Below are 14,040 nucleotides of genomic sequence, written 5' to 3'. Positions count from 1 at the left end.
GGTAATTCCACGCTGCTTTCCCCCAGACGTTTCCATTTCCAGTTAATCCTGCGGGGTAAAATACAACACCAACGACAGCACACCACACAACGCTAACCCCGAATTCTTAGCCCCGGCGTGAGGACAATACATTGGTAATTAGCAATTCATCATCTTTTCGCCCAAGCACCGGACTAGCTTTATATCCGTGCGTTCCGAAGGGCGTTTTCCTTTTCCAAATTTCTTTTCCAAAATGGCCGTCCTGGTACTCTGTAGCGGTCCGTCGTCTTCCCCCCAGGTACAGAGGCATGTCGTAGCCATCGTGGACCGCGTTGGCTGCATTACACAAGCGACTCGATGCAGACTAAGAAGCAGCAGCGGCGGGGAGGGGGGCGCCAGAAGGAATAGCGATGGCTGGATAATAGCACACACACACACACACACACACACACCGACACAGCGTCACTGTCGTGTTGGAGTAGTGACTACAAGCTACGGGCCAAGGCCGGGCGGCCAGCACACAGACACTAAGCGTCGGCATTTTCGACGGCCGTATCGTGGGTGTCCCGGAGGAGGGGAAGATGCATGATGCTGCAGCCGGCAGCTACACGTGGTGTATTTGCTTTTATTTAGAAGTGCTGGCGTCCCCCAGCTTTTGCTCTTTCGCAGCTCTGATTCACAATAGCCTCACTCGTGATTCTGTGTGCATCACAGCTTCCCTGTGTTGAACTACGACGTAAGCACAGGTATACAAGACATACACACACGAACACGCACATACACAGGCTGCACATACATAGACGCACACCATGATGCTCCTCACGCAACTCGCGTGCGTCGCTGCCGCTTTCGGGGCGGCGGTCGCCCTCCCCGCAGACACAACCACCGCCACCACCGCCACGGCGCCGCTCATTCACCTCGACTACGCCACATACCAAGGTTCCCGCGCGGCCGGCGCCGGCGTTGACCAGTTTCTCGGTATGCGCTTCGCCAAGCCACCGATGGGCGACCTGCGCTTCCGTGCGCCACAGGAACCGGCCCACGAGGACCAAGTGCAAGATGCAACCAAGGTGCGCCACGTCTACCATGCCACGCAGCAAACCATCTTACGGACCAAAAGAAGTGAGGGCTGGCTGAAGGGCAGGCCCGCTTCTTTTTGCTAACTCAAACACAGTTCGGCGCTCTCTGTGTCGGCACCGGTGTCGGGCCTAGCGAGACGTATGGCGAAGATTGCCTCTTTGTCAACGTCTTCAAGCCCACCAACGCCACCGCAGCATCCAAGCTTCCTGTCTGGGTCTTTATCCAGGGCGGCGGCTATGCCCGCAACGACAATGGCAACTTCAACGGCTCCGAGGTCATCCAAAAGAGCGGTGGCAACGTCGTGTTTGCCAACTTCAACTATCGCGTCGGCGTCCTCGGCTTCCTCGCTAGCGAAACGGTTCGCGAGGACGGTGCGCTGAATGCTGGCCTACTGGACCAGCGGCTGCTTCTGCAGTGGGTGGAAAAACATATCAGTCAGGTGTGTTTGTTCGTCGCAGAGATGGAGAAAACTCCAAGTCCAAAGGCTGATGCTATATGTTGTAGTTTGGAGGCGACCCTGACCATGTCGTGATCCACGGCGACTCTGCTGGTGGCGGTTCCGTCTCGTACCATTTGACAGCCTATGGCGGAAATGACAAGGAAGATCTCTTTGTAGGCGGTATACCCGAGAGCCCATTCTGGCCGACGCAGCGCACCGTGGCACAGATGGAGTTCCAGTACACCCGTCTGCTCCACGACACCAATTGTGGTTCCCTCGATTGTCTTCGCAAGCTTGACGTCCGCGTGCTGGGAAATGCCAGCATCCCCTCGCCTTTCCCCGGGGCCCACCCCGAGGACCCTGCACCACTGTGGTACTGGCTGCCCGTGATTGACGGTGGCTTCGTCCAGGACCACATGTATTCGCAGTTTCTGACCGGACGGTTCAAGCGCGTTCCCATGCTCGTTGGCGATGATACCAATGAAGGGACCTACTTCGCTTCCAATGCCTCCACCGAAACTGAGTTCTTGTCGTTCCTGAGAAGCAACTACCCCCGTCTCCAAAAGTGGCAGCTTGACCTCGTCGGCACCATCTATCCAAAGATGGACCCTTTTCCCAAGCATGCCGCTTATTTCCCGACTGCCGCCGCTGCGTATGGTGATTGCACATTTGTATGTGCGGGAAACACGATGGCGGATGCCATATCGTTGTTCGTAGGTCGAGATAAGTCGTGGAATTATCATTACAACGTCGCCGATCCGGATCAGGTCGCTGACGGCAATGGTGTGCCACACGTTGCTGAACTCGGAGCGATTTTTGGAACTGAAAGCGTTCAAGGTCAGGAAGCGGCGTCTCTGAAGACCATCAATGCCGCCATTGTGCCTGTGACGATGTCGTACTTCACCAGTTTCGTCCGATTCCTAGATCCAAACCCAAGCCGGCTAGCAGGATCGCCAATATGGCAGAATTGGGGCACGTTTGCAGGCGGGCAGGGCCATCGCATAAGACTGCAAACAAATAACACGGCGATGGAGACTGTGCCTTTTGACTTGGTTGAAAAGTGTGCGTTGTGGAAGTTTCTGGCCAAGAGTATGGATCTTTGAGACAATGGCGAGCAAACGAGCAAAATGCGGGGTTGGTTGATCACCTATGTCATAGGTGCAGTGACACATTTGTTAATACCTGCGTCGATTTTTTTCAGGCTGTAGCTTCAGTAGAAGAAGCCGCATTTTTCTTCGTGTTCTTGTGTTCTTGTGTTCTTGTGTTCTACATGTACACACATCCCTCATCACATTCCGATAAGCAAACCCAGCCAGCAAACAGTCGTACGATTTAGCTCATGGTGAAACTTGATGCCGAGCTGTTTCAGGGCATCGCGTGATAACGTTCAGTTTACAAATTCATGGCAGTTGAGCGGCAAAAGCGGCTGTGTGCCTAGCACTCTGTGGTGAAGAGTTTGCATGGCGCACCTTGTCGCAGGCGGACTATCACTTTCTTTATGTGACAAGGCTGCTGGCGGTGAGACAAAATTCAACGATAGACACGTTTCACGGAGCTTTTGCTGCTGAGCGCAGCCTTGGCAATAAGGCAGAGAGGCGTTTCCTCGTTTTTCAGTTTTTCAGCGACATCCGGAGCTCCGTGGATGGCTCCATCGCTTGTAGCCCCTGTAGTTCTTTTTCCTCTTCGCAAAACGGAGTAATTTCTCATCTGGACACGGCCATTGCCGGGCCGGGGCATCTGGTCCGGAGTGGGCTTTCGGACCCGACAAATTTTCCTCGCCTTTGAGAATTGTCGCGGGGAGTTTGATGCTGGCCGAGGTGACATGCATAAAAGAGTGGGCCGGGTCGGTATTGTCAATTTTATCATCATGGAAGTTCGTATCACGGTTGTGATGGTGGTTGGAGGCGCGCACTTCGGGATAGAGACGGTGAGTTCGGTGTGCATAGCAAGCTTTGGGTGTTGCAGGATGATGCGCGAGCCGGAGAAGACGGCCCGTCATCATCGAGGTGCTTGTGTGTCCATGGTGGTCGTACACTCCGATGAGGTCGAGGCCGACGAGATGTCTGGCTTGTGCTGATCTGATTGTCCGAGAGTAAATGCGCGGCGCCGTTACTTGTGCGGATGAGGCAGTGTTAGTGGGTGGATGCGGCTCGCTAGCGACGGCTCCTGGGAAGATGGACTGGCAAAACTGGTAGAGTTTTTGGTAAAGGGCGGCGATCTACACCGAGATCCGAGTCGCGATAGTATTGCGCGCAGGTAGCCGAATTTGCGATCATGGGTTTCCGTCAACGGGGGTGGAGGGGCAGCTGAACGAGGCGTCGGTCGGTGTTGTGAAGACGAGGAGATGGGGATGTTTGACGGATGCGAGTGAGCGTTGTTTTATGGATGGCGCGATGAGAGGACGGAGATGGGATTGGACGTATAAAGGGAGCGAGGAGCTCCAGATGAAGAAGAGCAAACGGGGCGCCGTCAAAGCGTGGCTAGTGTCGATACTTTTAGCTCGTAAAGCAAGTTGAAGAATTGTTGAAGAACTGTTGAAGAAGTGAGGGTAAAGAAGCGGGCCGTCTGGAGAGTCTAGGCACGCACCGCCTGCACCACTGACCAGCCAGTCGGAGGGGTCCAACGTTAGTGTTTTGCTGGTCAGCCACAGCCCAGCCGCCCGGCATTTTACCAACTATTATTTACTCAATAAGTTAGTGGTGTCGTCCATGGTTGCGCGCGCGATTCTTTTCGGTAGCTGTGCAAAAGCGGAACCTGTTCTTGGGGCTCCCATCTCGTTTTGTCCATGCCGCCCGCCGGCGGGGGCCTATCAGATGTGGCAGGGAGCTTTTGCTCCGGCCTGGCCTCGTTAAACGACTTCTGCTCTTTCGACCGCATTGCTTTGGCCACTCCCCAGACCACTCTTTTGGCCACTCATCTCATCAGTCTGGCGCAGCTTCCACTGGAGCTGACCTGATGTAGGCACCAGACCACTGTTTTCTGCTGGGCCGTTTCGCCTTCCAGGCCGTTCAGACGCCTGCATGCCGCCTTGCGTGCGGCGCCGAACCCGCCTGGAGTCTGGACGCTCCCCGCCACCAGCCTGCCACATTGCCACAGTCTGCCCTGCACACTATCTTGATTAGCTGTGTGCCGGTAACTCTGTAGTTAACGAGTAGCGTAGTTGTTCGGGTGCCTAGCTCCCGGCCACCTAGGTGGCAGGAAAGCCTGGTAAGTAGGTAGCGACCTACGTACGCGCCAGCGCGGCCGGCCTAACTGGCTGTTCTCGCCCTTGGTGGGTGTGCTGTCGTATGGTGTGGCGAGTTTGTACATGCTGCCCAAAAGCTCTTCGCCCTGCCACAATATGCTCCTGTCCTGTCGATGAGGTCTTGGGCCCCAAGGTGTCTCCTTCCCCCTGCCCTTCCTCCTAGCCACACGGGGCTGTGGCGAGTCTGTTTTACCGCGCCTTTGCTTCGTCCACTTCCTATTTCCTGTGGCTGACCTTGCACGACGACTCTTACTCTGAGCCGGCCCATTTTGCCTGTGTCGGTGTCGCCTTGCCGGAGTAGGCGCTCCTCAACGGCCACTCAAGAAAACAAAAACTCTTCGCCTCGCTTGCCCGGCGCCTGGTGTTCTCACAGAAACCGTCACGGCTTGCTTCACTTCACTTCAGCTTGCCTCATTCTCCCTGGCAACCCGTCAGCACTCCGCTTGTGCATCTGCAAACTGCCCCTCTGCAACCTCACCACCACAACTACCGCCACATCACAGACCACGCACCCATCTACGCCTTCGGCGGTCAGGGCTGCGAAACAATTCCATGGGGACGACCAGGAAGAATCACTGTCGTCAGCTACATCTCGTCACTCCTGACCTTTCCGGTTTGGCCAGAGATTGTTTCGCATTCAGGGTGCGCAGTTCGAGATAAATGTGCACAGCCTATACGGCGGATTGCCCAGTCTGCGGGAAAGAATATCTCGTCTATGTTGCATTCTGCCATTCGTATCACCCGCCCTATCTTGTCTGCCCCAACGGCACAGTCTTCATTCGGAATGATATGCGAGACGGTCAGTGCCCGAGCCCTGTCTGCCCAAACAGCTTGAGGGGTGGCTGCTCTGTCATGTAGTCTGCTGTCGTCCAAGAAGAGAAGAATCACCCCTGATACGCACTCACCATTCTCAGAGCTTCCTCCCCATCACATCGACTTCGACAACCTGATCCACGCCTTCGTACTCGGGTACTTGAAAGTTGTACTTTTCAGCAATCATTGGCGACACAAAACTGGTCAAATCGTCTTAGCTTCGTCGGTCCATATCGTGTAAGGTGAGCAACGTCTTTGAGGACCCCACTTACCGGCCACCGATAAAGTGCCGTCCCGTAAAGTGTTTAACCAATGGCTTCGGTGCAGACAAGCTAACGAGCGTTGTAGGCATGAAGGAGCTTCCCAAACCCGACTTTGGGGGGCCCTGTTCAATGTCCCACGATGATGGCGCGTCCACGGACGTAACGGGCTTGTCTGATTTCTGGAGGGCCTCTATCACAGCTGGGAACGGCTCTCTAACTTCTCCAGAGAAGCTAAACCCTAGCATCTGGTTAGACAAGAGAGCCTAGGCCATTGGCACAATTCGACAAACCGAAAATTGCATCAATAATGTGATCCGTATCTTCCGCAGCGGAAGCGAAATCCTCAACGAAGGGGACCCGAAGATCCTCAAGCTGCTTTGCAAGGCGCTAAGAAAACGATGAGCGACCGCAACAAAAGTTCAAGCATTCATATTAGTTCATCTTTATACGCCACCAGCCAAACAATAAACGACGGTTTGGAAGGAGAGTTTGGTAATGCCAGACTAAGTCGAGCTCGGGTAACGGTCACGCCAACTTGTACATAACGGCAGTCCGAGATACACGGTAGACGCATATATACGGGAGCATGAAATATCCGCTCAAAACAACGCTCAAAATACTCAAAGAACAGATCGGTGACTGAAGCGACGTACCTGGTACAGCTCGTTCTTGCTCCTCTTGGGATAGAAGATGGACGGGTGATAGCCATAGTAGAACAGATGTCGTGCGGCAACAAGACCATCGCCACCTTTGTGCAAGCTGTTAGTTTTCGTATGACCCTTAGTATTAACAAACCGAAGCATACCGTTGTTTCCAGGGCCACAGGCCACGAGAACCTTGCGTCCCATATTGGGAGGATGGACCCGATACACTATATTAGCCGGGTATATTAGCAGTCAATCACGCCATAGACGTGCTCAGAGCGAATAAAGACATTGTTAACACCACACACCAGCTTGAGAAACAGACAGACCAGCCAGCTCCATAAGCTGGTCGATGGAAAATGCGGAAGTGCTCATAAGCTCCTGGTCCAGAGCGGCAGCGGCCTTTGCGCCCAGAGTCTGTAATTTCGAGCAAAAGGCTGATTAGCCATGCATTTGGGACCATCAAACGTATATCCGCAATGGAATCACATACTTTGAAGGTCATTATGGATGCTAGGACGTGGTGCGAATGGTGGCTTTCCTATGATGTAAGAGATGTGTTACATGGACAGCTGCCTCTCGCTAGCCAAGTACATGGGGTCCTGGCAGTCGTCAGCAAGGGTCCAGCGCTATACCACTTTGGATCGACATTGGGGGAGTAAAGAGAGAGGAGAGGGCGGTACGTAGGCCTGATACCCTGGGACTGGGCAATGCAACGGTTTTTAAAATGGAATTTAATGATGCCCCGGAGCTGGCTGACTCGAGCAAGATATGTACACAAATTGGGCTCAATCCGATCACTTTCGGGCTTGGGTACTTCGGCGACCCGTTACCGCTAAGGTCTGGAACGGGCCTGCTGGAGGTGCCAAGCAAGTGCTGTAGCGGCGCAACTGCAAGGTGCCCCGGCGGGCGGCAAAACTGGCTTTCCGACACCTTCACAGCGAAGAGGAAATTAGTGGAGACGGACAACCAAGCCAGTGAGAAACCCATCAGGAGAACGAAGAGAGCTTCAATTCACAAGACTCGACGACGCAACAAACCAGCCCACACCATGGTGATTAAGATTCGCTTGGCGCGCTTCGGCCGCCGAAACCTGCCATTTTACAACATTGTCGTCGCCCACGCACGGTATGCGCAACCCACGTCCCCAACCACAAACCTTTCCTCGGAAGCACGAGACCTAACACTTCTGTCCCAACGACAGCACCGCGCGCAACTCCAAGCCCCTCGAGGTCATTGGCACGTACGACCCGGTCCCCAAGGCCGACCCCTACGAGAACACCGGCCGCCTGCACAAGGACATCCGGCTCGACTCGCAGCGCGCGCGGTACTGGATCGGCGTCGGCGCGCAGCCGACGGACACGGCGTGGCGGCTGCTGAGCATGGTCGGCATCCTGCCCGCTAAGCAGTTTGGCCCGGCCAAGGCCGAGGCGACCAAGGCGGTCGAGTCGAAGGACGTGCAGATTCGCTGAGAGGGAAGAGAGACGCGCGACACTTTCAACGCCAAACCAATTACGACGACCATCCGACTCGAAAAAGGACTGGATGGATAGAAACGTTCCATGGGCCTCGCCAGAAACGAGAGAGGGCAACAAGTGTGGCCGTCAGCTCCTTGAAGTATTCGGAGCCCGGTGGCGCGCATCGTCGCGTACACATTTTGTTTTTAATTGTGTTGTATTATTACCTGCGATGCGACAAGCAGCATTTTCTTTTTAAACCGGCGTTTCGGGACTTGGGGAGACGGACCATGTACAAAAAATATACAGGTTATACACTGCCTCGATACATCAAAATGTCCACACAATTCAGATCAACACTTGCGCGATCATGTGTAAAGTTCGGGATACAGTCTCAATGACAGAAAAAACGGGACGATTTCAAATCAGCAACGGCACATCCACGATCAAGATATGCAAAGTATAACTTTTACGAACAAGAACATCTTGTCAAGCAGTTGCACATCCAAGACCCTCCCTCACGTTATTTCCTGTACACTGTTGGATATGACGAAATGTTTGTGCGATAAACCAATATATTCTGCTCTGCCGCGCTCGCTGCAAATATGCCAATAGCGCTTTTTGGGAAAGAAGAAAATGCCTCTCTACATGTACCCAATTCAAGTCGTAAATTCCTGTGCAAGCCACGCAGGCTAGAAGATAATAACCAACCCAATGCAACATAGAGAGTCCGCACTCTCACCGACCCAACCCATGAAACCGTGGCTGGCGCCGAAATGTCTTATCTGTACATGTTTCCTATGCCGTCAACTTCTCACGTCAGAGAAGCCCCAACCTTCAAACTAATGCGATGTGGTGAAAAACAGATTCATTATTAAGCAGACAGCCATGACGACAACGCCATACACGGCCAAGACCAGGGCAGCCTTGCGGATGATCTCATGGTCAATGTGCTCGAGGTCCCAGCGCCACTTCTTACGCCAGCGCCAGACGCCTCTGGGGCCAGAGGGACCAGGAGCAGCAGGGTTCTGCGCCAGAGCCGACGACTCCTCGACGTCCGAGGTCGAATCTTCCATGTCGTCGTCCTCCTTGAGCAGGCGCTGGTGATGAATGCTGTCGGGATCGCTAATCTTGTAATAAAACAGGCCGGGCAGGATGAAGCTGATCGAGGTGGACCCAGTGCTGCCGACAAACGCAAGCATGCGGTCGAGACTGCTAACAGAGAGAGCAGTAGCGTAAGCACCGGTGAGGATAACCGTGGTAAGGAGGGCGAATCTCATATCGGACATTGGGGCGGTGCTGCCGTGGTCGCCGCGGCTGGCAGTCAGCATAGGAGAACCCGGACGGCCGCTGTTGCTTTGCGAGCGACCGGGGCGCCAGCCGAGGACTGCATCGAGAGAGGCGCGGCAGGGGTGAACCTGCAAGGGGATCGAGAATAGGACGAGGATAACAATGGCGGCCTTGCCAATGGTGGAAGCAACACCGGTGGCATCTGCGCGGGTTAGCGGTAATCAGATAAGAGTAGACATGGGCAGACCTACACATCATGATGATGTTGCCGACAACAGAGTTGCCAAACGTAATATAGCCAGTAATGGCGACGAGCAAGTAGATAACGCCAGCAGAGCCAATGCTGCTGCCCACAACAGAAACCATGCTGCCGGGGGTGTTGTCGCCAATTTCGTTGATGATGGAAAACATCTTTAGCATGTTAGCACGGGAGAGAAAAGAAGCGGGAGAACGGGTGAGTCAGTACATTTTGGTGACACGTATAAGCAAATACGACGACCGGCAGGGTGCTCAAGGTCTCGACGGCGCCAGCCCATTCAATGACGCGAATGTCACTCGGGTCAGCGTGGGCGTCGGCAGCAAAGTGGTAGACGACGAGGACAATCAGGTAGCCAATGGAGACGAGGGCGACGATACTGGTGTACTTGAGCGAGTCGAGACGGCGCAGGAAGCTAAGAGGAATGACGAGCAGCATAAAGGCGGTGATCCAGAAATGGCGATTGACGAGGTAGGGAAAGTTCTCGGTATGGTTGGTCAGGCCCTGCATGACGCCAGGCATCAGGTCGCCGATGATGATCATGTAGGAGACGCCGACGCCGAAGCACTTGACAGCAATGGCGAGGTCGAAGATGACGGCGGCGTTGGGGTAGGTGAGCTGGGAGAGGGCGAAGAAGGAGGCGGTGCCGCGGTCGAGGTATCGGGCGCATCGCGATTGGAGGTAGAGCCCAAAGGCCGACGTGAAGGCGGACCAGAGGATGAGGACGACACCAAGCATAATACCCATGTGCGAAAGCACAAAGGGCATGGTGAGGGTGCCAGCTCCTACAACTGTTTCATGGCGATAGGTGGTTAGCAACGATGCGAGGGTACAAAGGCGACTGGCGGGAAAAGGAAGAGTCGTACTGGTATTGAGGAGATTGACGATGCTGCTCACGCGCGAGGCCTTGCCCGCGTAGCCGGCATCTTTACCGCCGCGTCGTCGGTGTCTGCTGTCGCGAAAAACGTCTTTTGTTAGCTTCAACGTGGCCAACTGGATCTGGGGCCCGTTTTCCCGATCTCGATATTGCAAAGCGAGCGAGCCATGGAAAAATGGCCCAGTAAAGAAATAGAATCGTACCTCGACATGTCGCTGGCGTCTGAAATCTCGGGCTGTGCATCTGTAATGGTTGAATAATTCGTCATAGCCGGCGCAAGAGCAGCGCCGCCTCCGTATTCAAGGTGCTAAAATGCGCCTTGAGGGAGGAGGGTTGGGCGGACAAGGGGGAAGGGTAGGATGAGGGCGACGCACGGGGCGACACGACGGGAGATAAGTGGGTAGATTGATTTTGGGCGAGCCAGAGACAGCGGTCGACGGTCAGAAATTAGAAGGGAAAAAAAGCAAGACCTCGACAGAGCTGGCTGCTTGGCTGGGGTCGTAAAAATCAATGTAGCGCTGGGGAATGCGGATTTCAGGCTGCTGGCGCTGGGGTATTCGCAAATGGGATCGCTGGATTGGCGGGCACAGGCGCAATGATGAAACGAGAGCAAGACGGGGCCAAGACGGCAGCCAGTCGACAGACCCAAGTACGTAGGTGGTGTACTGAGTACTAATGATATTACAGGTACCTGTATTCGATAGTGATGGTGCAAGAAGAAGAGAATGAAAGCTGGGGAGCAAGAGAGCGAGCGAGATGGAGATCTGTGAATGCGGAGGATGAGAGGGGAAAGAAAGCCTAAACAACTACACAAAAACGGGGCGACCATGGAATAACTGAGTTGGGTAAGTACGCAGGCACCAACTCAATTTTTTTGACGCCTTTTCTCGTATCTATTGTGCTAAAAACCTTGCTTGTCCTGATGGTTTGCTGCGGTCGCGCCGGTTTTGGGACGCCGCTGGTTTAGTTATTAGTCACGATCCGTCCAGACTGGGGCGTATCCGCGGGGGGCAATCACCTGCAAAAGAGCAAACGGCCTAAGCTGCCCGACTCTGGCCGAGCGAGACAGAGAAAGAGAATGTCCTGCCGAAGACGGCAAACTCTCTGCAGCACACACCCGTATTCCCGGCCCTGCACTGCAGCCCAGATGAAGATGCAATCCAGGCACCTGGCTCCGTCCAACCATGCACCTCTTCAGGGCAGGCATGTCAGTCCAGGCCCCACGCCACCACCCATCCCATCCCCCGCAGCAGCCCAGTCACAGGGACACGCCGCGACGGCGCCAAAATCTTACGCCGCCGTGGCCAAGACACTGAGGAGCACATGATACAAGGAGGAGCCATAGAAGAGAAGTTGTACAAATTGTACAAATTGAACACGTTGGAAATACATTGGAAAGTCCGAGATCAAGACTCGGCGGCTCTCTCCGCCACACCGAGTACCCTGCTCACAGCAGCGGGGGTATCGAACTACGGCTCTTCCCGCCCACAAGATCATCATCCTCAGATCCGAATAAGAGGAGGCATCTGTTGCTGCAGGTTTGGTTACCACAGCCAGTAGCGACCTCCGAATCTCAGAATACGATGTAGATTTATTTTCGGCACAAGGATAAAGGTTTCTCGCAGCCATCACCCGCCGGCCAATTACACAGCATCACTCACCAACATCACGTTTCACATTACAGCGAGTATAAATTTATATGGCGACAAGTGTATTGGCGATGCCTTCTAGGAGAAATCACGGCCAGAGTATCAAGTCCGCACAGCTGCAGTATATTTTTCCCGGGTACCCCGATGAACCTATTCTGCCCAGCCTAGATGCGCAACGGAGCCTATGCCTTTTAGTTCTTAAGGATGCCGCCAGCGGCACCAGTAACAGGCTTGAGCAGACCGCCTACAGCGTGGCCGACCTCGCCAACAAGACCATTGACAGTATTCTCGGCACCTCCCACGACGTTATTGGCCATTTTTTCGACACCGCCGACGAGACCGTTGGCCGTGTCCTCGACCTTGGCCACGGCGTTGGAGGGATCGTCGACGAGGCTACCGACAGTGCCGGTAACGTCACCCTGCGAACGAATTAGCTGCATGTCTCCATACCGTCTTTCTTCTTTACCGAGCAGTACGGATATGAAGATTAGGAAGGGCGTGCGTACCAGAAGGGGAGCAGCGGTGGCAGCGGCCACAAAGAGAGCAATGACGCCAGCAAACTTCATCTTGAAAGACGTGAGAAAGATGTAGTAGTTGAATGAGTGTATGTGTTTTTTTATGTGAGAAACAACCAGTGTTCCAGAAAACCCCGCTGGAAGTAAGTATCGAAAGGGAGCGAAAAGGCAGATAAATGAAGCGAAAGCTAAAGGTGAAAGCAAAGAGAATGAAGACAAGGAACGACAAGCAGCCAGAGGATGCCGTCAGTCAACTACTATATACCCGCAAACGAGATCGTTTTCTCCAGAAAACATTTCACATATCACGGCAACAAGTCACGCCCAACCCCAGTTGTTTCGACCTGGCCGATCCCAATCCCTCCATTTGCCCATCGCACGCACAATGAGGTTCTGTCCGCAGAACGCCCGCCTGCATTCCGTCCCCATGCCAATAGTCCCAGACATGGCGACCAATCTCCTGTTCCCTTTTCTAGTTCCAGGTGAATAGGGGTTTTGGTCCCCGGGTGGGCAACCTCGGATCTGCAGTTGCGGTGCGCGCGCCTGTCTGGCTTACAATTGGTTCTGGCGCTTCTCCAGACTTGTTCCCCTGGGGGCATCACAATGAGTGAAGCAGAGACTAGTGTGTCCGAGAAAGTCTCTCAATAAACACTCTTTCTGGGTCCTATTGACGGGGTTGCGGTTTGGCCGACAAAAATGACGTCGCGATGTCTTGGATATTTTTGCTTCTTTGCCCTTGTTTTAGGGCTGCCCTTGGAGACTGCGCGTTGGTCGCGCGAAGGTCTTACTGCTGCATGCCAAATGCCGCGTGCCGGCCATCAAGCGAGTAGACCATAAAAACACCGTCAAAGCAAAAGAGCGAATTATTTTCGCGGTCGTCTATTTCATTTCATTTTCACGGCTGACAATGTCCAGCCCTGCGATCTGGCATCTCGCTTACACGGGCTCCAGCCGTAGGGGACTAGTAGGCAGGCCAAGGGAGCAATCAGACGTATGGTGTAATTAGAGGCAAAAAAAAAAGTGAACTAGGTACATGAGTTCAGAACTTCGAGCAAATTGAAATTGTGATAAAATGCCAAGATGCCCAGATGCCCTACGTCTGGTTTGCTCTGCCGTGGCGATCACCAGCAGTCCAGGGATTACCAGCCTGCAGATCACCAAATGTGAGCACGCCGGCACGCCAAGGAGCGCAAGAGAAGTGACAATGATATCATTGTGTTTTTCATCTTTTATTCCCAGGGGCTATGGGTCCCACTGTACTTGCAATCATATCAGGAGGGGCACGCTCCCCAGCCCTGCGGGTGACAATGGAGAAGGACCGCCTATTGTCAGGCGAGACAATATACCAAGGGCGGCCACACTCGGACCTGACATGCACCCTTTTTAGTCTTCGGGTCTATTGTTTGACTGTTGGCTATTGGAATTTACGCTGAAAAATGGCAAGAGTGGCCAAGGCATTGGCAGAACCCTACCCGCTTACTGCGTGGTCGTAGCTTGTCATGTACATGATGTTGCTTTACCCATAAATCGTTCA

At 53.9% G+C, this 14,040-nt stretch overlaps 6 protein-coding genes across 7 annotated transcripts; 2 read left to right on the top strand and 4 right to left on the bottom strand.

Moving 5' to 3' along the window:
• Positions 1–788: 788 nt before the first annotated feature.
• Positions 789–2,601, top strand: LMH87_010405 (uncharacterized protein; the record flags this gene model as incomplete). Its single annotated transcript, XM_056197562.1, has 4 exons — positions 789–1,049; positions 1,154–1,498; positions 1,564–2,281; positions 2,336–2,601. 4 exons carry the CDS (start codon positions 789–791, stop codon positions 2,599–2,601), a joined length of 1,590 nt encoding a protein of 529 aa, XP_056054598.1.
• A 3,051-nt stretch (positions 2,602–5,652) lies between these two features.
• On the bottom strand, positions 5,653–6,967 carry LMH87_010404 (uncharacterized protein; the record flags this gene model as incomplete). Its single annotated transcript, XM_056197561.1, has 7 exons — positions 5,653–5,755; positions 5,828–6,056; positions 6,109–6,205; positions 6,472–6,566; positions 6,624–6,689; positions 6,771–6,879; positions 6,956–6,967. The coding sequence occupies 7 exons, from the start codon at positions 6,965–6,967 to the stop codon at positions 5,653–5,655; spliced, it is 711 nt and encodes a 236-aa protein (XP_056054597.1).
• A 546-nt stretch (positions 6,968–7,513) lies between these two features.
• Positions 7,514–7,934, top strand: LMH87_010403 (uncharacterized protein; the record flags this gene model as incomplete). Its single annotated transcript, XM_056197560.1, has 2 exons — positions 7,514–7,590; positions 7,667–7,934. The coding sequence occupies 2 exons, from the start codon at positions 7,514–7,516 to the stop codon at positions 7,932–7,934; spliced, it is 345 nt and encodes a 114-aa protein (XP_056054596.1).
• An 827-nt stretch (positions 7,935–8,761) lies between these two features.
• On the bottom strand, positions 8,762–10,610 carry LMH87_010402 (uncharacterized protein; the record flags this gene model as incomplete). Of its 2 annotated transcripts, none has more annotated exons than XM_056197558.1 (5): positions 8,762–9,411; positions 9,461–9,620; positions 9,676–10,256; positions 10,332–10,417; positions 10,546–10,610. In XM_056197558.1, 5 exons carry the CDS (start codon positions 10,608–10,610, stop codon positions 8,762–8,764), a joined length of 1,542 nt encoding a protein of 513 aa, XP_056054595.1. The 2 variants fall into 2 exon arrangements, with proteins under 2 accessions (XP_056054595.1, XP_056054594.1); XM_056197557.1 differs by having other exon boundaries at positions 10,332–10,414.
• A 633-nt stretch (positions 10,611–11,243) lies between these two features.
• LMH87_010401 (uncharacterized protein) lies at positions 11,244–11,528 on the bottom strand (the record flags this gene model as incomplete). The annotated part of the gene is made up of 2 exons (XM_056197556.1): positions 11,244–11,300; positions 11,361–11,528. The coding sequence occupies 2 exons, from the start codon at positions 11,526–11,528 to the stop codon at positions 11,244–11,246; spliced, it is 225 nt and encodes a 74-aa protein (XP_056054593.1).
• Positions 11,529–12,182: 654 nt separating this feature from the next.
• On the bottom strand, positions 12,183–12,557 carry LMH87_010400 (uncharacterized protein; the record flags this gene model as incomplete). The annotated part of the gene is made up of 2 exons (XM_056197555.1): positions 12,183–12,410; positions 12,498–12,557. The coding sequence occupies 2 exons, from the start codon at positions 12,555–12,557 to the stop codon at positions 12,183–12,185; spliced, it is 288 nt and encodes a 95-aa protein (XP_056054592.1).
• Between the last annotated feature and the right edge of the window lie 1,483 nt (positions 12,558–14,040).

Source organism: Akanthomyces muscarius, chromosome 5, assembly GCF_028009165.1.
Source record: "Akanthomyces muscarius strain Ve6 chromosome 5, whole genome shotgun sequence".
Lineage (NCBI taxonomy): Eukaryota > Fungi > Ascomycota > Sordariomycetes > Hypocreales > Cordycipitaceae > Akanthomyces > Akanthomyces muscarius.
Note: the sequence above shows the minus strand (reverse complement) of the source record. Positions and strands in the feature narration are given on the sequence as shown.